Source organism: Hyla sarda, chromosome 12, assembly GCF_029499605.1.
Source record: "Hyla sarda isolate aHylSar1 chromosome 12, aHylSar1.hap1, whole genome shotgun sequence".
NCBI classification, from domain to species: Eukaryota; Metazoa; Chordata; class Amphibia; order Anura; family Hylidae; genus Hyla; species Hyla sarda.
Genome location: NC_079200.1, coordinates 83,452,344 through 83,477,168, shown reverse-complemented (window position 1 = coordinate 83,477,168; position 24,825 = coordinate 83,452,344). Strand labels below are relative to the sequence as shown.

The 24,825-nt window shown below is 42.3% G+C and overlaps 1 protein-coding gene and 1 long non-coding RNA gene across 7 annotated transcripts in view; one reads left to right on the top strand and one right to left on the bottom strand.

Moving 5' to 3' along the window:
• EYA2 (EYA transcriptional coactivator and phosphatase 2) overlaps positions 1 to 24,825 on the bottom strand; it is a 128,235-nt gene that overhangs the window by 12,124 nt on the left and 91,286 nt on the right. For all 6 annotated transcript variants that reach the window (XM_056549161.1, XM_056549156.1, XM_056549158.1 and 3 more), the window contains 5 exons: positions 24,204 to 24,271; positions 21,798 to 21,975; positions 21,470 to 21,612; positions 16,650 to 16,733; positions 1,886 to 1,975 (listed from right to left, as the gene is read on the bottom strand). In XM_056549161.1, the coding sequence (XP_056405136.1) occupies positions 1,886 to 1,975; positions 16,650 to 16,733; positions 21,470 to 21,612; positions 21,798 to 21,975; positions 24,204 to 24,271 (563 nt within the window). The remainder of the gene's footprint in view (positions 1 to 1,885; positions 1,976 to 16,649; positions 16,734 to 21,469; positions 21,613 to 21,797; positions 21,976 to 24,203; positions 24,272 to 24,825) is intronic.
• Positions 21,464 to 24,825, top strand: part of LOC130297014 (uncharacterized) — a 3,912-nt gene continuing 550 nt past the window's right edge. Inside the window, exons 1-2 of the long non-coding RNA XR_008849367.1 lie at positions 21,464 to 21,595; positions 24,609 to 24,810. This is a non-coding gene — a long non-coding RNA (uncharacterized LOC130297014). The remainder of the gene's footprint in view (positions 21,596 to 24,608; positions 24,811 to 24,825) is intronic.

The following is a 24,825-nucleotide window of genomic DNA, read 5'->3' as shown; positions in this document are numbered from 1 at the left end:
AGGCTTATAGTCGAGTCAATAACTTTTCCTGGGGTGAAATTAGGGGCCTCGGCTTATATTCAGGTTGGCTTATACCCGAGTATATACGGTACTTAATTGAAGCACCTCTGGCAACGAATACAGCCTCTAATGTTCTTGGGTATGATGCCACAAGGTTTGCATTCCTTAATTTGGGGATTTCATGCCATTCTTCTCTGCAGATCCTCTCAAGTTCAGTCAGGTTGGACTGGGACTGTCAGTAGAAGCCATTTTCATGTTCCATTGGGCTGGAGTCAGGGCTGTGGCTATGTCACAGAGGAACATTCTCTAAGTTGTTCCAAAGTAATTTCTGTGTTCTCTTGGTTGGATGCTCAGGGCCACAGACTGGGCCAAAGGTTTACCTTCTGACAGATCAACAGTCCAGAGCACTCTGGATCAGGTTTTCATTAAGAATATAATTGCACTTTGCTCCATTAAAGTTTTCCCTCAACCCTGACCATTCTCCCTGTTCCAGCCACTGAACAACACCCCCACATAATGATGCTGCCCCACCATGCTTCACTGTAGGGATGTATTGGGCAGGTGATGAGCAGTGCCTAGTTTCTTCCATACATAATGCTTTGAATTGGAGCAAGAAACATCAATCTTGATGTCCTCCGACAAGATAATATTGTTTCTCGCATCCTGAGATTCCTTTATGTGCTTTCTTGCAAACTTTTTTCTTGCCACTCTACCATAAAGCCCAAGCTGGTGGAGTTTAAAAAGGTTATCCAGGAATAGAAAAACAGAGCAAATTTCTTTTAAAAATGCTCCCCGTCTGTCACCAGGTTGGGTGTGGTCCTGGAGCTTAGTTCCATTGAAGTGAATGGAGCCAAGTTGTAATGCCACAAACAACCTGGGGACAGACTTAGAGCTGTTTTTAAAAGAAATTAGCTGTGTCTTTCCAGGTCATGTCCAATCTATTGAATTTACCAATGGTGACTCCAAACAATGTGTAGAAACAACTAAGAGAGTAGTAGAAATAAAAATTAGAAGTGTCTGCAAAAATTTCTAAAATTCATTTTCACTTTTTTTTTTTACTTTAACACAGGACTGCAACATAAAATGTAAAAAAGTGTGAAAGGGTTTGAAAATTCACAAATGCACCGTACATTATAATATACGGAGAAGGTTTGTTTGAATAAAAATGAAAGTTTAAACAGGTAATCCAGAAAAAATGATCACCTATCTATTTGATATCTGATAGGGGCCTGTCAGGTGGGTCCCCTACTGATCGCCAGGATGGGGACCCTGGTTTACCTAAACACATGACCGAGGCTAGCAGTGTAAATAAAAGGACAGTTGAGCACAGAACAAGGCACATGTTTGATCGACCACTAAAATTCCTCCTTGCAGCTAGAGGTAAGGGGGGGGGGGGGGGTTACCTTATTCTATCGATCAAGGGACTAAGCATATAAATCCCCACTAATTTAGCCAAAATTTCTTCTACCCTCTTTACACAGAAGAGGTTTCATAAATAATAAAAACACAATAATAACATAGGTTGTAGGCACAACCCCAGGTGAAGCTATGACAACCAGAAAGAACCCCCCTCCACCCCCATTTTTTACACTGCAGGGGGCATCAGGGAAATAGTTTCACAAAGCAAAAATACTCAGTTCAATATATAAAAGTAATATACAGCCCTGTAAATGTTGTCATGTAATAATAAAAGTAATAATACAGGGGTGCAACAATGATACAACTGTAACAATGACTTATGATGACACATAGCCTTAGTGACCCTGATCTGGTATACCACAGGGCACATACATATTAAGGTTTTCAGTATGGTGGTCTGTTCTCATCACCGCCCTCCCCAGCACCTCAGGGGATGTTCTCTTTGTCTATCATGTGGTACACTCACCTCTAGGTCATTGAAGAACAGATGAGTGTCAGCGAGGTTGAAGATCATCTCTTCCATCATGAGACCTATTCGCACTGAAGTGGTTGTGTCCTAGGGAGACAGGGAGACATTGATCAGGAGGGTTATAACCTCATATCTCCTCCATGCCCAATACTTGGGGTTTACACGTTACTTACTTTATATAGGGGTTTAGTTCAGAAATTCAATGAAAGTGAATAGAGGGTTTAAAAATCTCCACACACATTGCAGCTGAGCACTGTAGGAAACGTTTAGGGTGTATTCACACGGGAGTGCATCCGCAGCGTATTTGACACTGCAGATGCGCTGCCGGCACACAGAGTTACGGCAGAGCACTCTCCCTGCTGCTGCTGTAGCTCTGTGTGTGTCCACTCGCATCTACGGATTTCCCAACAGCAGTCACGAGCGAACACACATAGCTACGGCAGCAGCAGAAGAGAGTGTTATATACTCTGCTATAACTGTGTGTGCCGGCAGCACATCTGTGGCGTCAAATACACTGTGGATGCACTCCCGTGTGAATAAACAATGTTTTTTTTATTGTTCCTACCTTCTCAAAACAAAACAAAAAATCAAGAAGAACTGGATCCACACCAAACATGAAGAATAAAACTTCCATACCCGGTCAGAAAAGGGTCTGATGATGAGGGGGGGAGGGGGAGATGGAGAATTATATACTAGGCCCATTTGAAAGAGAAAGCAAAGTCAAGAAAAGTAAGAACTAACCAAAAATGACACACATTTATGGATATGTCACAAGCAATAAAGAGACAGGCTCCACCTTATTTGAATTCCTCTGGTATATTCTTTCTATGAAGATGGAGGAGCACCGCTTATGATAAGGTTGTGATAGTAGGTACTTTTTCATCTTTGGGGGGTCCACAGTTCCTTTGTGGCAACAGTATATAGAGTATATTGGTGTGAATCCCACCCAGACTGCAACCAGGGGGTTACCCGAGGAGGATCTTGGAGCATTTCCTCCACGGTGGTGGCGTCTATACTGCACAGTAACCTAATTATTACGCATTCTTGGGCAATGAATGTTAATCAGAGAAGGATGCTTGCGGTTGCGGCAAATGGATGAGTCATGGGGGTTGCAGGTTCTGGGGAGTCATCATCCTGACCCCATAGATCTGCAGGCTATACAGGTTGCTGAATTCTGAACAATACTTTTCTTACCAGATGTTACTTATTGTCATGTCACAAACAAATATTATGCCACTGTCTGAAAAACCTTACATTGCAAGCGCAGCCAGAAGGGCTCAGAGGTAATTCCGCTTCTCTAACAATGAGAAAACACAGATCTGTGCAGATCTGTATGTAAGAGGGGAACTAAGAGGATTTCAAATGTCACTTAACCAATCGACATTGTGAGACACAGATTGCAGCTGTTAACATAACATAAGAGAAGAGGAATCGCTGGCCTCTGAAGGGGAAGATTCGCTGCAACCAGATGTATTGTAGATACATTTATATTGTGTATAATAGATGCAGAGTCACTTCAGAAGTCATGCTTACGCTAAGCTTGACCCTAGTTTTGCATTTTCATCCCTCTGATTCTTTGAGTTCCTGACTGCTGTGATTCTTTCCCATCGGAGGCCAGTGTTTCCTATTATAGAGGGAGTGTCAAGCTTCAATGTGGTGTGGTAACCATCAGCAACCATGCGCCATAATTTGTCTTATAAGGTGGAATTTTATTAGACTATTTCTACAGCATTTTTACACAAATAAAAATGTTATGTTTTATTCATGTTCGCGCCATACAGCATGCTGTCTTCATGGTTCACGTTTCTGCTCCAATCAGACAGATTAATCCATAATGCATCATCCATATGTCAAGATATTGTATTTGGTGATCCCATTTTAGTGACAGGTGTATTAAAATGTATATAAGGTACAGGGAGGGGAACACATTTGTGAGGTAACATGTCCCCAATGGCCCCAACTTCACTACATGATGTTCAGACTTGCTGTCTGAGAACGGCTTCCAGTAAACTTGCGTCTCGTTGTCTGGATTCTCTCCTGTTTACTTATGTTCCAATTACTCTGACATTGAAGAGGCGAGGACAATGCGGATAAAAGTCCACACGTTGGAGGCTTTTGTGAGCATTTCATGCAAGCCGGCCCCCGTCTATTCTGCTGCCAACTACCTGTTGAGAATGTGCGCAAATAATGACACAGCCACAAGGATGAAGGTATTAATTATGTGTATTTATTAAATCAGACCGCTATTCTGTGGAGCTTATCTCCTGGAGATGTCAGCCAAGGGTTAGAGACGGATTAGAAGACAATCAGCAGCTTTCTCTGCACCCCCCGCCCCCATCCTTGTGGTTTTACCTGAAATAAATAGAAAGTGCTGCAATTCACAGACAACGCCGGCCCTTTAATTGCACTTAATTACTTAAGAGCTGGCGGCCCTGGACTTGTTCTGCTGGTTGTGGAAAAAAAATCAGGATCAGTGTTCTGCAACAAGAGGATCTCTTGCTGATATGAAACGAGAACTCCCTGCAGCTTCACAACAGCCAAAGAGCTACAGGATGGAGACCACTGATCTAGAAAAGTGTTCCACAACATGTGGCTCTCCAGCAGTTTCAAACTACAAATTCCCATCATGCCAGCCACAGGGGATCTGTTAATATTAGGGATGATGGTAACCTTACCACACATATGTAAAAGTATAAAGAATGATGATGCCACCATCATACCAAATTATAACTAAATAATATAATGAATGTGGATGTTATAGCCCCATCCTAAAATCATCTCCCCCAAAAATACAATGTAGTGGTTGTCACAGCCCCATTTCCAATCCCAGAATGAATGGAAATCCTATAATGAAATAACTGTGTGGTAATCACAGCTATGCCCCCAACAAAGAAAAAAGGGGGGCTCAGCCTAATATGTAAAGCGGGGTGCTACAATGATATATAAAACATACTACAGAAAATCCGAGAGCAAAGAAGATACCACACAAATGTGCACACCCAAAATGAGATAAGATGAATCAAATCATTTTATTGCAAAACAATCACAAAAAGACACAGACATTTAAAAAAAAACACTTAAAAGGCTCAACACAGAGCGACCCTACAAGACAGGGGGGAAGCCAATATGGCCCCCTCCTGGACTACCGTACTGTATCCAATGAAAAAGATGACCCACTGTCAAAACAGGGAACCACTAAGATTAATAAAGTGCCTATACACACATATGGTAAACAATACAAAATTGACTGTGTGACACTGCGCCCTTGAGGAAGTTACCATGTAGGCAATGGAATGCATGGGGACTTAGTGGACACCGTACCACTGACCACTATCTTGATACTTGACCTAACCCTCTTCTATTGCTAGTATCCGTTGCTTAAAGGCCATCTGTGGCCGAAAACAACTTATCCCCTATACACAGGATAGGGAATAAGTGTTTGATCAAGGGGGAGGGGGTCCGACTGCTGGGACCCCCACGATCTCCTGCACAGGGCCACGGCTCTGCCGCAGTTCTTCCGTGCAGGAGGCATGTCGGCTGCAGCATGACGTTGCGGCTGACATGCCTCCTCCATGTAGTTCTATGGGAGTGGCTGGGAGGCAGCGTTCTCTAGGTCGACTCTACGCGCATTAGTGCTCTCACTGAGCGCTAATGCAGGGCCCCGTTCAGGAGATCGCGGGGGTCCCAGCGGTCAGACCCCCTGCGATCAACACTTATCCCCTATCCTGTGCATAGGGGATACATTTTATAATGCTGCAGATGTCCTTTAAGGGCAGCATTACTTTATCTCACTTCATGCATATACTTTTTTCCTTAGTATGTCACTTTGATATGGTTTGATTTGCTTGTCACACAGTAAGTTTAGCATTTTTTGTATTATTTACCATATGTGTGTAGGCACTTTGTTCATCTTAGTGGTTCCCTGTTTTGACAGTGGGTCATCTTTTACATTGTATACAGTACGGTAGTCCAGGAGGGGGCCATATTGGCTTCCCCCTGTTTCGTAGGGTGGCTCTGTGTTGAGCTTTTTACGTGTTTTTAAATGTCTGTCTTTTTGTGATTGTTCTGCAATAAAATTATTTTATTTATCTTATCTCACTTTGGGTGTGCCCATTTGTATGGTATCTTTGTTCTTGGATTTTCTACAGCTATGCCCCTATATCAGAATCACTATTTAAAGGGGTACTCCGGTGGAAGCTAATTTTTTTTTTTAAATCAACTGGTGCCAGAATGTTAAACAGGTTTGAAAATTACTTCTATTTAAAAATCTTAATCCTTCCAGTACTTACCAGCTGCTGTATGCTTCACAGGAAGTTCTTTCTATTCTGTCTGACCACAGTGCTCTCTGCTGACACCTTTGTCCATGTCAGGAACTGTCAAGAGCAGGATAGGTTTGCTATGGGGATTTGCTCCTGCTCTGGAAAGTTCCTGACATGGACAGAGGTGTCAGCAGAGAGAACTGTGGTCAGACTGAAAATAACTATACAACTTCCTCTGTAGTATATAGCAGCTGATAAGTACTGGAAGGATTAAGATTTTTAAATGGAAGTCATTTACAAACCTGTTTAACTTTCTGGTAGCAGTTGAATAAACAAAATGTTTTTTGCAGCGGAGTACCCCTTTAATGTTCTGATCAGTAAAACCCTACAAAACAGATAAACTGTAACTCATGTTACTGTCATTGCAGTGACCCATGAGCTCTTGTCCTTATTCTGTAGGATAGAAGCCTCTGGATTACTGTTGAACATAGCCCTGGTGTGGCCGGTGTGAAACTAAGGGTGGTCGAGAGGCTGTGGGGCCAGAACGCAGAATGTAAATCTATGAAACATGTTCATAGTCTGCAGGAGTGGCTCCATCACTGACCGGCTGTAAATTTCATGCCATTAATTCAGCGTGGACACAATAATTTATGACTAGCCCAAGTTCTACAAAGCAGCCAGCACGGGGAGGCCAAGGATAAGATTTCCCATGGATTTATACCACGGCTTGAACTCCAAATATTCCTTAAAAAGCGTAATTAATAAAAAGGGAGAGAAGTTGTAGCTTTTTTGGAGCAGCATTTGCATTTTTTTGAGCAGGGTCCCAGTTCTGGAGAAGTGCTTTCTGATGGAGTTCAGAGTATTTTGCCGTTGTACTGCCCATTAAAACACACAGACACATAAAGTTGAGTGACGGCTGTGGAGCACAAGGCCGCCAGCCTCTTGCCAAGAGATAATTTCACTGGATGTTTATGGGACGGCGAGCCCTGGGACATCACTGACACCCGCCTAATGCACTCTGGCAGGTAATGTTTGACTTTTAGGGCTGGCGACCGGCCAGGAGAATACTTTAGTACGGCGGCGGTAAGGGAACGAGTCACAGCCCATGGCATTCTCTCAACGTAAAGAACCACCTGTGGCTCCTCCGACGGCACTCTGCTGCGATGAGGGCGATAAGGAGGGAAAATAAATGTAAGTACTAGATTGGGATGACAACAGGGTCTTACATGCAGGAATAAGAGTGTGGAGCTCGGTGTTCTACATACTCTTGACACTATGCTCTATCCAGGGTCAAAAGTAATATATATATATATATATATATATATTTTTTTTTTTTTTTTTTCTGTGTATCTTACCAGGAACATGTTCTCCCCAAGCATATATAAAGAATGAATTATTATGCACACACATGGCCGTAAATGTTAACAGCCCTGACATTTTTCAAGAAAGTGAAGTATTTCTCACAGAAAAGGATTGCAGTAACACAAGTTTTGCTATACACATGTTTATTCCCTTTGTGTGTATTAGAACTCAACCAAAAAAGGGAGGGAAAAAAAGCTAATTGGACATAATATCACACCAAACTCCAAAAATGGGCTGGACAAAATTATTGGCACCCTTAACTTAATATTTGGTTGCACACCCTTTGGAAAAAATAACTGAAATCAGTCGCTTCTTCTAACCACCAATAAGCTTCTTACACCTCTCAGCCGGAATGTTGGACCAATCTTCCTTTGCACACTGCTCCAGGTCTCTCTTATTCGAAGGGTGCCTTTTCCCAGCAGCAATTTTAAGATCTCTCCACAGGTGTTCAGTGGGATTTAGATCTGGACTCATTGCTGGCCACTTCAGAACTCTCCAGCGCTTTGTTGCCATCCATTTCTGGGGGCTTTTTGACGTATGTTTGGGGTCATTGTCCTGCTGGAAGACCCAAGATCTCGGACACAAACCCAGCTTTCTGACACTGGGCTGTACAGTGTGACCCAAAATTCGTTGGTAATCCTCAGATTTCATGATGCCTTGCACACAGTCAAGGCCCCCAGTACCAGAGGCAGCAAAACAACCCCAAAACATAATTGCAGTGAGCAAAAGGAGGAAAAGCCGGCACAGCTTAGCGTCGACAAAGCAGTCCCACAATGTATATAGGTGGACAGCAAAGGTGATGCAAATGATAGACACAGTATACGAATCCCGTCTCGGGTGCTCAATCCTCAAAGATATGCAGTTCATAGAGACTTTAACAGTAGAGGTAGGAGGCACTCACCACTGGGATTTCGTGAAAATACGTAGCTTTATTTCAGAAGTGCAGAAGCATGGAGGATTAGTGTGGACGCCTAGTCCTCCATGCTTCTGCACGTCTGAAATAAAGCTACGTATTTTCACGAAATCCCAGTGGTGAGTGCCAAAACATCATTGAACCTCCATCATATTTCACTGTAGGTACTGTGTTCTTTTCTTTGTAGGTCTCATTCTGTTTTCGGTAAACAGTAAAATGTTGTGCTTTACCGAAAAGCTCTATCTTGGTCTCATCTGTCCACAAGACGTTTTCCCAGAAGGATTTTAGCTTATTCAAGTTCATTTTGGCAAAATGTAGTCTTGCTTTTTAGGTCTCTGTGTCAGCAGTGGGGTCCTCCTGGGTCTCCTGCCATAGCGTTTCATTTCATTTAAATGTCGACGGTAGTTTGCGTTGACACTGATGCCCCCTGAGCCTGCAGGACAGCTTGAATATCTTTGGAACTTGTTTGGGGCTGCTAATCCACCATCCAGACTATCCTGCATTGACACCATTCATCAATTTTTCTCTTCCGTCCATGCCCAGGGAGATTGTCCACAGTGCACAACATTATCAAGAGGTTTGCAACCCATGGCACTGTAGCTAAAGGCAAATCTAGATCTCTGGAGATGGACTTGTAACCTTGAGATTGTCGTTATTTTCCACAATTTTGGTTCTCAAGTCCTCAGACAGTTCTCTTCTTCTCTTTCTGTTGTCCTTGCTTAGTGTGGCACACACAGACACACAATGCAAAGACTAGTGAACTTCTCTCCTTTTTATCTGCTTTCAGATGTGATTTTATTTTTATTGCCCACCCCTGTTACTTGCCCCAGGTAAGTTTAAAGGAGCATCACATGCTTAAAATAATCTTTTTTTATCCACAATTTTGAAAGGCTGCCAATAATTTTGTACCTCCTTTTTTGGTTTAGCTCCAATACACTCAAAGGAAATAAACATGTGTATAGCAAAACATGTGTTACTCCAATCCTATTCTGTGAGAAATACTTCCTTTTCTTGACTGTATACACAGTAGTGTGCAAAACTTTTAACCCCTTAACGACGCAGGACGTATATTTACGTCCTGCGCCGGCTCCCGCGATATGAAGCGGGATCGCGCCGCGATCCTGCATCATATCGCTTCGGTCCCGGCGCTCATCAACGGCGGGGACCCGCGGCTAATAACACACATCGCCGATCGCGGCGATGTGCGGTATTAACCCTTTAGAAGCGGCGGTCAAAGCTGACCGCCGCTTCTAAAGTGAAACTGAAAGTATCCCGGCTGCTCAGTCGGGCTGTTCGGGACCGCCGCGGTGAAATCGCGGCGTCCCGAACAGCTGATCGGACACCGGGAGGGCCCTTACCTGCCTCCTCTGTGTCCGATCGACTAATGACTGCTCCGTGCCTGAGATCAAGGCAGGAGCAGTCAAGCGCCGATAATGCTGATCACAGGGGTGTTAATACACGCCAATCTTCAGCATAGGAGATCAGTGTGTGCAATGTTATAGGTCCCTATGGGACCTATAACACTGCAAAAAAATTTTTTAAAAAAAAGTGTTAATAAAGGTCATTTAACCCCTTCCATAATAAAAGTTTGAATCACCCCCCTTTTCCCATAAAAAAAAATAAAACAGTGTAAAAAAAATAAAAATAAACATATGTGGTATCGCCGCGTGCGTAAATGTCCGAACTATAAAAATATATCATTAATTAAACCGCACGGTCAATGGCGTACGCGCAAAAAAAATCCAAAGTCCAAAAAAGCGTATTTTGGTCACTTTTTATACCATTAAAAAAATTAATAAAAAGTGATCAAAAAGTCCGATCAAAACAAAAATCATATCAATAAAAACTTCAGATCACGGCGCAAAAAATGAGTCCTCATACCGCCCTGTACGTGGAAAAATAAAAAGTTATAGGGGTCAGAAGATGACATTTTTAAACGTATAAATTTTCCTGCATGTAGTTATGATTTTTTCCAGAAGTGCGACAAAATCAAACCTATATAAGTAGGGTATCATTTTAACCGTATGGACCTACAGAATAATAATAAGGTGTAATTTTTACCGAAATATGCACTGCGTAGAAACGGAAGCCCCCAAAAGTTACAAAATGGCGTTTTTTTTTCCGATTTTGTCGCACAATGATTTTTTTTTTACGTTTCGCTGTGCATTTTTGGGTAAAATGACTAATGTCACTGCAAAGTAGAATTGGTGACGCAAAAAATAAGCCATAATATGGATTTTTAGGTGGAAAATTGAAAGGGTTATGATTTTTAAAAGGTAAGGAGGAAAAAACGAAAGTGCAAAAACGGAAAAACCCTGAGTCCTTAAGGGGTTAAGCAGGTGTGAAAAACATTCTGTGAAGTAAGAATGCTTTAAAAAAATAGAAATGTTATTAGTTTGTTTTTATCAAATAAAATGCAATGTGGGTTAACAGAAGAGAAATAGAAATCAAATCAATATTTGGTGTAACCGCCCTTTGCCTTCATAACATCAATTCTTCACTTGAGTTTTTGAAGAAACTTAGCAGGAAGGTTGTTCCAAACATCTTTGGACATACTTGATAATGTTGAGATCAGTGCTCAGTGGAGCCCATATAATTTTCAGGACTTCTTGTTCTTCTTTACGCTGAAGATAGTTCTTTATGACATTGACTGTATGTTTGGAGTCGGTGTCCTGCTGCAGAACAAATTTAGAGCCAGACACCTCCCTGATGGTATTGCATGATGGTAAAGTATCTGCCTGTATTTTTCAGCATTCATGACACCATTAATCAACTGCAATTGCTGAAGTACAGCTTGATACATGCAAGAAATCATCTTTCACTGTTGCCTGCAAACACTTAATATAGTGCCCTCTCCAGCCCTTCAGTTACCAAACTGTCTTCTGTAACAACCAGATTTTCAAATCAGTTCAGATGCTGCACCTGCTGCCACTTTTCTGCACCCTAGTTTTTGTGCATTGTTGAGTCACTGGTATTGTTTCCGCAAATGGCTTTTTTTCCCCACAATTCTTCCGTGAAGACCTATTCTGGCCAGACTCTTCTAAACAGTAGGTATACCGGAGTCTAGTACTGGTTTTGCCAGTTCTTTTTTTTTTTTTAACTGTACATTTTTATTAATGATGAATGCCCATAGAACTATTCTCTGCAACATTTAACCAGAATGAAGTAGAAGTGGCGGTGGACCTTAATACAATTGTTGACCTGCAGGGTTGACCTGCTCTGTAATAACTTCTAAATCTGGCCCCTGCAACATTTGTGCGACTTTTATGCAACATTTCACACAGACGCACATGATAAATCACTGACCACTGCACAAAGTGCTCTGAATAAGTACACTTCATGGCAACGAAATGTAAACGTTTTAAATTAAATCTCACAAAAACTTTTCATGCGACAAATTTAGACAAAAAAAGCAGTCTAAATGGTTTAATAAATATAGCAGTTCAGCTGTTTGGGCTAGTTGCAGCCCTGAAAGTAAACAACGTACAGGAGCTGGAAGCTTCTGCTGCTTACATTGTGAAGTGGTTCCACTACATCTCTCATTCACTTCAATTTTCTACTTTTGGCACTGCAGCTGATCTTTTGGGGGGAAGGGGGTGCCAGGTGTCGACACACCGCACTGATAAGCTACAGATTACCTATTCTGTAGACAGGCCTTCAATAATTTCACCCTAGAAATCCACTTTTTTGTTCTCCAGGAGATAAGCTTCCTCCAGTGAACCAGGAGAGGTCCGTATCAGACAGAGATTTCTAGAAGAGACAAAGGAGTCCAGAGGGAACAAAGGTGTGCAATCATAACTGAATTGCGATATTTGCAGATCGTGAATACTTAGATGATGTCCCTGGCAAAATGTTGCAGTTATTACTTTCCCCGTGCATGTCCCTTGATTTTCAGTGGTGGCTTGCCCTGGCTCCTGTGCATGTCCCTTGATGTTGTTTTTTTTTCACCTGGCTCCTCCCGCACGTGTCAAGCTGTTCACGTCCTCCCAGGAGTGCCTAGCGATCTTTCACCTAATGAAGTCACTTATTCCCAGCGCTGTATGGCGCAGCGCAGCCATGTGGGAAGGCACAACCCGCCTATATTAGGCCAGGTACATTTACCCCTTCCCGACCCATGACATACATGTACGTCATGGGTCAGGTGAGTGGGTTGGGTCCGCGTCATACCGGCAGATGCCCGCTGCCATCTGCTAGGGAGGTTGGGGGCCTTACCTTTGCTCCTCTGGCCTCCCTGGCTCGATGAGTGTTGAAGGCTGCCTCGGGCAGCACTTAGCAATCGAGCGCAGATAGCAAAGATCAATGTAATGCAATATCATTACATTAATCTATGTAAGCCACCTAATGATAGCTTATGATAGCCCACTAGGAAAGGGGGCCAAAAACTTTGTATAAAAAAGTTAAAATAATGTTTTTAAAAGTATATTTAAAAAAATGAATCACCCCACCCTTCCTTTTCCTGTTTTTCAAATAAAACACTGTAAAAAAAGAACACATATTTGGTATAGCTGATTAGTAATTGTTCGAACTATTAAATTATTACATTTATTTGTGATCCACACAGTCAACAGCGTAAATGCAAAAAAAAAATGACAAACGCCAAAATTGTTGATTTTTGGTCATATCACATCCCAGAAAAAATAGCATATAAAGTGATCAAAAACTCAGTACTACATAAATGTGATACTGTTAAAAACTACAGCTCATGGCGCAAAAAATAAAACACAGCTCTTTAGAAAACTAAACAAAAATTATCCAAGTTTAGTATTATTGGAGTCGTACTGACAGTTTTACCCAACGTGAACAATTCCATATTTTTTTCCATTTTGCCCTACATATATTTTTTTTCCCTTCATAATATATTAAATGATAAAACAATGTACACCAATAAAGAGTACAAGGTGTCCAGAAAAAATAAGCCCTGATACAACTTTGTCAGTGAAAAATAAAATTGTTATGGTCTTAGAAGGTGAGGAGGAAAAAACTTAAGCCAGAATTCAAAATTTGCTGGTTCATGAAGGTGTTAAATGGGGAGAAGGAATAAAGTAAATTTTTCCGCATTTCATATCTTATCCCCTGCATTTCATGTTCTTTACATGAACATGAAATGAAAAGGATTCAATCTGAAATGGTAAGAATGGAATAGGAAATGAGGGAAATGGAAATTAGGAGAATAACTATGATGAAATTAGGGGAATGGACATGAGATGGAAAAGAATGGTCATAAAATGGGGTAATGGTCATGAAATAGAAAAGGATGGTCATAAAATGGGGGAATGGTCATGAAATAGAAAAGGATTGTCATAAAATGGGGGGTGGACATAAAATGAGGGAAAGGGAATTGTCATGAAATGAAGAGGAATGGTCATCAAATGGATGGATTTCACCATTTGTTTATTATATTGCAATCCCAATATTTACCTTCATAATCAAAATATGAAATTTTTTCCTAAATTGTGCAGCCAAAGTATGTGGCAGGCTATACATTCCATGGCTGGGCTCTACATGAGGGCTGTGAATCTGAAGATTATTTAACTATTTCATGTAAAAGGTGCAGCCTCTAAACTCTCTCCTCCAAGGGCACCTTACCTCCATGGATCAGCAGATATGTACAACACATAAACATGGACAAGTACTGAAATTTTCGGGTACAATGAGACCTGCTTGACCCAGAGCAATGCATGGTGCCAGCACCTTGAGCAAGCAGTCCCTTCTGGGGTTAATAGAGGAGGTGTGGATCCAATTGTTCTCCTTAGCTCAGGTAACAGCTCGTGATGAGAGGATTAAGTGCAATGTTTTCCGTCCTCTTCAGAGATAAGAATGGCCGCAGTGATAGGTGTGGGAACATGATCACTGGGTTATTCATCCACATGACAGACCACAGTAATCTGCACATTCCAATGCAATCTGACCACAAATACTGCAAGTGTAAACAGCCTGAGAAATTAAACTGTGAGCACCTGGGGACAGGGACAGTTTATAACAGAGAGTTGTGAGGTGCAGCTTCTTCATATACTGTTGGCTTCCTACATATGATGGTAAACGAATTGGGGTGCACCCACTGGGCACCCAAGGAAGGTCAGGCTGGGCGATCAGATCTTCGAATAGAGACAACAGGGGTGATCATACATATGAGCAGGAATATAAGGAGTCGTGGATAAATAGTGTCCTGCATTTCAAATAACATTCACTGCTGCCTAAAATTCTTTATGTGAATGGATTTGGTATAAGGAAGGTAACTTGTGAAGGTAACTTGTGATCCTGGCCTCTGCTGTCCTTTTGCCCCTGGGTGGGAATGATAGCAGCATAGATCTTTTAAGAATGTGAGCACACAACTTGCCAAACATAGCAACTACTATTCTTTCTCCAAAGCCCATAAAACACTGGAGTGGCGGAGGATGTGTAACTGCTATTTAATGCCTGTGGGAAGGATGCAGGTATGGCGGGGAGCAGAGCCACACTCCTATCCATGACCAACACTATTTATAAAGCGCACAAGCCATCCGGTGCTCCAAATCAGCAATTTACTCTGCGTTCTTAGCCGACATGTAAATAATGTATTTATCTGAGGAGGACAAGGTATATAATGGAGAGGTCCTCTAAATAGACGGGGGGCACAGAGCTTGAGTGCTGCATAGGGTTATTACAGCTGAAAAAATGGTGTTACACTGGAGTAACATAGGGAAAAACTAGACCACTGAAATTAGTGATAACTAGAGAAAGGACATCCAAGCATGACAAGCATGTCTGCTGCCACCTACACGAGAGAAAGGGAGAGAGAGGGGGGGTGAAAAGATGACAGGGTTAGAAAAAGAAGGGAGGGGAAAAAAGCAGAAGGATAGAGGAGAAAAAGAGGGAAAGAAAGAAAAACAGACAGGGCCACATCTCAGGTGACATGATACAAAGCAGCGACCACCAATATTCTTTACCACTAACTGCTGCAGTAACTACAATATGTCAGTCTTCTTTCCATTCATTCAGTCCTGCTTGTAAAGCTGGATGAATCATTAGCAGAGAGGGTGCAAATACACTGTAACAAGCTATGCACAGGAGTCTATGAGGAGAGAAGTGGGGGAGCCTTACAGAGGAGGACTCAATGACATGTATTCACTGATTTTCGGGGCAATGCTCTTTCATGCTGTATACAGTGATGATCTAGAACCAGAGGAGAAGCCGGCCCCCTCTAACCCCTACAGATTTTATTTGCACCTTGGGCACAGTTAATGAAGTTTTAGTACATTGTGACTTCTCCTCCATCTATAAATAGATCGGCGAAGCTCTTACGAGCAGTGAAATGCCTCCATTAGTGCTTTAATTGATGGCTTGTGAAGAAGAGAGCGGACGGGCTCCCCCCGACAGAGCCGCTAAGCTGGATTAATAGGAAGCTCTTAAAACAGGAAGTCGTCAGATTTTATGCACTTGACTGATGCGGCTTGCGCAAAGCGGCCATGTATAGGTGTGATGTGTGTATGCATGTGCACTTACAGCAGAGTTCTCCAACATGTGGCTCTCCAGCTGTTACAAAACTATAACTACCATTATGCTGTTACTACCGAGGGCAGGCAGGGCATGATGAGAGTTGTGGTGTTTAAATAGCTGGAGAGCCAGAGGCTTAGGAACACTGGCTTATAAGTAAAAATATATCCTCAACCACAAGGACTTCATGTGCTAAATAGAGACTTAGAGAATTGGCTGCCTGATATAGGTTGTACAGAAATGTTGTCCACAAGAATGATTCTAGTTAGATTGTGGAGGTATTTGCGGCTCATACCTCACTGAAATCAAATTTCACATAAATACTGCCCATTGTTGTATCACAGGGCAGTTCTGTCATTCAGAACACTAGAAGATCTGTGACATTTGTGCCATGTACACCAGTTTTACTTTCTGACAGATGTTGGGGGCATGGTTTCGCTGGTGTATTTTTACACCTATTCATTGATTGTGACATTTTAAAGTTTTTGCACAAATCTCACTTCACATGATGCATGACACAGAAGTCCATGAGGCAAAAATGTGACTTGAAAAGTCTGCCAAATTCCATCATGCATTGAACAACATCATAATACATTTTGCTGCATTTGATATCAGCATAAGGGAGAAAGTGCAAGCTATAAAAAAAAATAAAAAAAAAGGAGTAAAAAAAAAAAATTCCCCACAAGGACAACAATAACAACGATATGCAATGCTCCACAGTACACTCTCTCAGGTGTACATAACCCACTCTTACCTTGCCGTATCTGGAGGCGAACGTCCCAGTCAGTAATGAGTGGAAAATGATAATCGTCTCATCCAAATCCCACACAAAGACGCGCTGTGAAAGAGAGAAGAGCATGTGTTAGAACAAAGTCCTAGACAGCCAAGAATCCAGCCCCTTCTAACAGACCCCATGCATCATTGTCACTAACTATTCTACACTGCAATGAGGAGCGGTCACCAGTCATGACATATCACCCAGATCAGTGGTGCCTTCTGCCTTACACTGTGCATGTATTAGGATGATCAGTCCGCAGCCATAACATATGCCTCAGTGTGCAGGTAGCAGAAGGATCAGCCACCAGCCATGGTCCACGCCTCACAACACTGTGCATGTATAAGGATTGGCAGGAAAATTGCACAGCAGAAATGAAAGGGCTCAGCAGGTTCATATTTCAAATATACAATATATATCAGAGAAATACACTATATGTTATCAATGCAGTACTTGTATTCCATCATATGCTTACTGGTGGAGCAACCTTCCCTAACCTGTGGCTCTCCAGCCATCAAGGCATGTTGGGAGATGTAGTTCATAACAGCTGGAGAGCCACAGGTTGGGCATCACTGCTCTATAGTACAGTGTTCCATAACATGTGCCTCCAGGTGTTGCTTAAATACAACTCTTATTATCCCAAAAGCTATCAGGGAATGAGGAGAGTTGTAGTTTTGCAACACATGTAGAGTCATATATTTTTTTTAAACAATGGTCTTCAAATTAAGACCCCTGTGATGCTGCCCATGGCCTTCAAACTAAAGACCCCTGTGATGCCGTCCATATTCACCACCCATATAGGGTATAAGGTTATTCAAGTACAAAAATAGTTCTTACAACCTATACACCCCTACTTATTGGATCATAAATAAAGATTCGCTCTGTCTGGATTTCTCCCTGGATTCTTAGTTGTGTCAGAACATAGAGTTGGGAGTGATGTAACAAACTAATTCCCACGAGATCAGATGAATGTGCAGAACTGTATCACCTGCTGGATACACCCAGGGGGAAGTTCAGAGAATCCCCTAATGCTGCCCCCCCTACTCCATCTGGCAGGCACATTTTGTGTTCGCCAGCTAAGGAATTCACATTACTCTAATTCATGGGTCACATCAGGTGCATCCTTAAAGGATTATAAAGTAGGAGATACAACACTAGCGATAGTTCTGTTCATCGGCCAGCTGATCACTCATTGTGACATTGGACCAGAGACAGAACCTGACGTACAACACACATTTCCCATCTATGTGTGAGCCATCAATTCTCCCACAAGGTACAGTCTATGCTCCCCTTTATACTATCTGTCATGACAATCGGATCAAAAAGCTATTTTTGTAAGGGACCAGACCACACAGTGCTAGAACAGTTATAGTCATGAGACCTGCAGGAGGCACTGTGTTCTCATGCAGAAGCAGGTGTGGGGTTAATGTGCATTTAATCAAATGATTTCTTGTAGAACGAACGTGGGCAGGTAAAAAAAATAAAATAAAATATATATATATATTTTTTTTTTTTTTTTGCCGTCTTCACATTTGCTGCCAAAATAACTACAGGACATTTATTCAGATGCATTCAGGGCTTTTCAAGACAGAGAGTATTTAGATATAAGAATCCTTTGTGCAGCAGCCAATTCTTGGTAAACTAGTTTGCAAAGTCTCGTCCTACAGGAAAAAAGCTAAATAACCATGTGGAAAAGGCATTAAAGGAAAATGGGATTAGTCTGATGCGATGACAAACTACCTCGCTGCACTCTATATTGTCTGTAGAGCTGATAAATCACGCTCTCTCGTTCTGGAGATAGTCTTATAATAATAGAGGAATCACAGGTACAACAAACAGATGGCAGTAATATAGCCCAGGGTGGTGCCAGCTGTGGTGGAGAATGGACTGAAGGCTGCTCTCGGAGTGTATACCATTCATTGAACACTCACATACAGTGGGGCAAAAAAAGTATTTAGTCTACCACCAATTGTGCAACATCTCCCACTTAAAAAGATGAGAGGCCTGTCATTTTCATCATAGGTATACCTCAACTATGAGAGACATAATAGAAAAAAAAATCCATAAAATCACATTGTCTGATTTTTAAAGAATTTATTTGCAAATTATGGTGGAAAATAAGTTTTTGGTCACCTACAAATAAGCATGATTTCTGGCTCTCACAGACCTGTAACTTCTTCTTTAAGAGTCTCCTCTGTCCTCCACTTGTTACCTATATTAATCCCACCTGTTTGAACTTGTTATCAGTATAAAAGTCACCTGTCCACAACCTCAAACAGTCACACTCCAAACTCCACTATGGCCAAAACCAAAGAGCTGTCGAAGGACACCAGAAACAAAATTGTATACCTGCACCAGGCTGGGAAGACTGAATCTGCAATAGGCAAGCAGCTTGGTGTGAAGAAATCAACTGTGGGAGAAATTATTAGAAAATGGAAGACATACAAGACCACTGATAATCTCCCTTGATCTGGGGCTTCACACAAGATCTCACCACATGGTGTCAAAATGATCACGAGAACGGTGAGCAAAAATCCCAGAACCACACGGGGGGGACCTAGTGAATGGCCTGCAGAGAGCTGGGACCAAAGTAACAAAGGCTACCATCAGTAACACACTACGCCGCCAGGGACTCGAATCATGCAGTGCCAGATGTGTCCCCTTGCTTAAGCCAGTACATATCCGGGCCTGTCTGAAGTTTGCATTTGGATAATCCAGAAGAGTATTGGGAGAATGTCATATGTTCAGATAAAACCAAAGTACAACTTTTTGGTAGAAACTCAACTCGTCGGTTTTGGATCGGAAAGAATACCAAAGAACACCATACCTACTGTGAAGCATGGGGGTGGAAACATCACGCTTTGTGGCTGTTTTTCAGCAAGGGCATTGAAGCTGAAACGTGGCTGGGTCTTTCAGCATGGCAATGATCCTAAACACACCGCCAGGGCAATGAAAGAGTGGCTTCGTAAGAAGCATTTCAGGGTCCTGGAGTGGCCTAACCAGTCTCCAGATATAAACCCCATAGAAAACCTTTGGAGGGAGTTGAAAGTCTGTGTTGCCCAGCGGCAGCCCCAAAACATCACTGCTCTAGAGGAGATCTGTATGGAGGAATGGGCCAAAATACCAGCAACAGTGTGTGAAAACCTTGTGAAGACTTACAGAAAACGTTTGACCTCTGTCATTGCCAAGAAAGGGTATATAACAAAGTATTGAGATGAACTTTTGTTATTGACCAAATACTTTTTTTACACCATAATTTGCTAATAAATTCTTTAAAAATCAGACAATGTGATTTTATGGAATTTTTTTCTCATTATGTCTCTCACAGTTGAGGTATATCTATGATGAAAATTACAGGCCTCTCATCTTTTTAAGTGGGAGTACTTGCAGAATTGGTGGCTGACTAAATACTTTTTTGCCCCACTGTATCAGCTAGCAGCTGCTTTCTGCCTGTAATCCAGGAATAACCCATGAAAGTTTTATGAGCTACATCTATCCTCAACCCAAACCAGTGGCCATGAGAAACAGCTCACACCCCCATTGGCTTTAGATAATCAGTCTTAGATCTTTTATTAGTCCATGGGTGTCCAAGTATATGAAGAATAAAAGGGGGTCCTAGTCTATGAAGCATGAGAGGAAGTCCCACTGGATGTGGAGGATAAGGAGGGTTCCCAGTCTATGAAAAATAAATAGGGGTCCCAGTGTATGGAGGATGAGAATGGGATCCAGTCTATGGAGAATAAGAGGGAGTTCCAGTCTATGGGGGATAAAAGGGGGTCCTGCAGGAGATGGAACCTTTAACTTCCTCCATTGAACAGGACAGACAATCCAGCACAGGTCAGTAATTCACAGCTTATTCACTTTTATTGTATGTTCTGACAATGCATTGCATCCCATCTAATCTGCAATATCTGGAAGGCTTTGGCACTGACGTCTATTATAACCTTAAAATAGTTTTCTCTGGCAGATAAATGCCCCCTCCGAATCTGCTCCTTGAAGGACCCATGTGTGCACTTATCTGATCTCTGGTGGAACAATCTGTAGGTATAAAGCCACAGCCAAGTTAGAGAAGACCATAAGGAGACAATCTGATGCCAGAGAAGCCAATGGGCACTATGGGCACTAAGCAGAAACTTTACAGAACCTGGGACAATGCAGCTCATTTTGGGATTCTAAACTTCTACAAACGCAAGTACACATTAGACATGAAAGCTTTCACAGCTCATCAGGAAGATAACCAATATTCATTGTATAAGGGCAAATTCTGCAGCCTTCTAATAAGCTCTGTATTTTAATATATCACAATTTTTAAGATTTCTGTGATAAAAAAAAAAAAAAAATTATATCACATGGATGAGGCAGGTTGGACATGTTCGGGATGTATGTATAACCTTTGGAAATGTAAAAAAAAATGCTCAAATTCACTGACAGTAAACAGAATTCTTCATAATGGTTAGGAACTGACGCACAACATAAATTAGAAAGTTGCTGAGCTCATAGACAAGGGGGGAGATTTATTAAAACCTGTGCAGAGGAAAAGTTGTCCAGTTGCCCATAGCAACCAATCAGATCACTTCTTTCATTTTTAACAGGCCTTCATGAAAATGAAAGAAGCAAGCTGATTGGTTGCTATGGCCAACGGGGCAAGTTTTCCTCTGCACTGGTTTTGATAAATCTCCCCCAACATCTATATCCTAAAGCTGCTCTCAGACATGTCCTACTGTTTGTCCATCATATCATATTGTTTGTCGCCGGTCAGCCTCTTCCAGTCAGAAGTCTAATATAAGATGCTGTCTTACCTCAATCTCATTGTCTACAGTAGGGGAGGGGTCATTGTTTCGTTTGGACCTTCCTCGTAACTTGACATCAGATCCTCTGTGCTGCCGGTCAGTTTCGGAATCTTTCACCGGGGTGGAGGGATCATTGTGAGTATTATAATCTCCTGCAGAGATGTCACAAGACTTATAAATACAGTGTACACATATGCACTTCCATCTACTGGGGCCGTTGCTATATCAAAGAATGCAGATAGACTGGAGCTGGTGTGCTCCCTGAAAGAACCAAATGATTCTGCCGTTAACCTCTTTCTAGCTTCACAATCTGTGTCTGTAGAAAAATAACACTCACCTGACAGAGACTCTGAGCTCTGGTTGGAGATGTGGTGAGAGGCTTCCTGCAGGGAGTAGGTGGTGGTGGGGATGGCGCTTGGACTGATGTTGTTGCTAGTAACATACGGAGAGTTGTAGGATGTGCTGTAGTACTGGGTGTATTGTCCTTGGCTAAAGCCGGGATATGATGAATATTCCTGACATGAAAGAACAGATTCACACGTTATTATAATGGGTTATCTAGCAAAAAAAAAAATGAGCAATGTACGCAGGCTTTCAGCTGGTATAAAAAAAACTCTACTTACCTCCCCTGCTCGTTTGCAAGCTCCATTATAGGGCCGCAGGATGTCTGCTGCACTTTCCAGAGCTACATACAGTTCAGCCGATCACTAGCCGCAGCAGTGTTCCGCTTCAGAAAGTAATTGGCTGAACAGCAAAGTGATGCATTGTCTACAGCTCCAAGTAGTAAAGCATGGCAGACATTGAGCATCCCAATAGAGAGGGAGTCAAGTACAGTACTTTTTATTTGATCAGCTGGCCTTAGCTGCTTTTTTTGCTGGACAACCCCTTTAAGCACAGACATACTATATATTGAATATTATATAACATGATTTTACTATAGAGGACTGCTTGTATTGCCTGAAAAATTCTTTACCATTATGTGGCTGATCAGATATATTGGACAAATTGACAAATCTGAGAAACTATCACTTCACAAACTTCTGACATGTCACAAAGTTTAATGGGTGGGATCCTGGTGCTGAGATCCCACTAACATAAAAAGCAGGGACGTGGAAATTGTAACGCCCGGGACATGTAGTTCCGGGCAGGTGAATTCTTCAGGCATTTAGCCCTGCTTCAGGCAAGCAGGGCTAAATGCCTGAGGAATTCACATATAACGGGGCAATCCTTCTCACCCCGTCACTAAACTCCTATAGACTGCAGCTGTATGCTCCAGCCTATGGCGAGCAGTGCAGGACGACGGCGTCCCAGCGTAGGCTCATGCATTGACATAACTAATCGCGCGGACCTCCGTCAGGACCAAGGATGCGGTCCAGCAACATAACCGCCAACCCCCTGAGCCTGCCGGAGGGCACATGGGGACAGAGGACAGGTAAAAGCAGGGGTAAGGGGTTTGGTGAATCAGTGAATGATGTGGCAAAGGAGGGGGGTGAAATATAATGGCACGGGGGGATGGGTGAAATATAATGGCACAGGGGGGGGCTGAAATATAATGGCACAGAGGGGGGGGGCTGAAATATAATGGCACGGGGGGGCTGAAATATAATGGCACAGGGGGAGGGGGGGGGCTGAAATATAATGGCACAGGTGGGGCTGAAATATAGTGGCACAGGGGGGGGGGCTGAAATATAATGGCACGGGGGGCTGAAATATAATGGCACAGGGGGAGGGGGGGCTGAAATATAATGGCACAGGGGGCTGAAATATAGTGGCACAGGGGGGGGCTGAAATATAATAGCACAGGGGGAGGCTGAGCCCTACCTTTTTACCAACTGGAAGGGCATATATACCTGGGGCTCTATTTACATACTAGGGGAGCCTACGTGATGAGGGGACGTACCTACCTGATAAAGGGACATACCTACCTATTTAATGGGGTGGACTTATCAGGGGCCCTATCCACCTAATGGGGTGACATACTGGTCTGCCTATTAAGTTTCTATTAATAAAGACTTTATTTACAGACTATTTAGGTTGAAATCATTATTATTTTTTATTTCCACACCCCTGAAAAAGGCATAAGTGCTCAGCTCAGCCGTGTCGATTCATTTTCGTTAGGCTCTCCTCACAGTGCGGGGCAAGTGGTACTGTATATGGATTTATAAAAAGTCTATGGAGGAGATTTATCAAGCTTTCTACACTGCTTCTGTAAATCTGTTGCAGATATTGACTAAAATGACTTGGGTACACTCTTTTGCTTTTCACTTTGCAGTGGTAAGAGATTTAAGAAGAGCAATTTTTCTCAAAGAGTCGCAGATTTTTAGCAGCGTCCTCAATTACACCAGCCCAGACCTGGGAGAGAAGGTGTTTTGAAGTGAAATTTCACAATTTTTTTTTTACTAGTATCAAATTTATCACACGCCCTGCATCATTTAATACATTTGGTGCATGTACACTCCAACTACACCATCAAAACCTGAGTATAATATTAGTGCACCTACACTGACTTTGATAAATGTCTCCTGTGAGACTGTCATGGCACACTTGGCTTTCTGAAGAGAGAATCAAGCAAAAACAAACGGTACCAAGCTTCTGTTTATTTTAGTGATTGTGTAGGTCTCAGCACCCAGAGACCCTCTGATCAAAACACTACTGACAGTTACCCTACAATTGTAGTATTCTGTAGGGACCCAGAATACTGTGACTGGCTTTAACGGGATAATTGTTATGGTAAGCGCCTCACCTGATGGAGACCGCTAAAGCTGCTGGCATTAGATAGACCATTGGCTCCTTGGTAGAGTCCTGAAGGACCTGTGGAAAAACAGCACAATCCTATAAGAGTCACTGCAGATCATGTTCCAAAGGCCCAATAGCATATTTGATATAATATATATTATGAATATCCTAGGCATGTATCAGTGGTGGAACAATATTACCCAACCATTGGGTCTCAAGGTGTGAGGGTATGCTGGGAGTAGTAGTTTACAAGAACTCGAGAGCACTACTCTATTAGGCCCCAACCTGTTGTTCTCCAACTGTAAAGTCCCAACTCTCATCATTATAGTTAATGCAATAATAGCTCTCATAGTCCACATTAAATCTCAGAATTTATCTATATACTCCTGTGTGTATTATATTGCTCTAATAGTCTGGCATGGAAAGAGGGATTCTCCATTAGAATGACTTCTCGCATCATCCACTGGTTACTGAGGTCTCCAGCTCTGCAGGGACCAGTCTTCCTCAGGTTCAAAGTACAATCAGCGCGGAGCTGAAGGAATGATTCTCCTAGAGCGAACCCCAGAGATGTCTGGAGGAGGATACCAAGGAGACAAGACACTGTTCTACCAAAGGTGATCATCTATGAT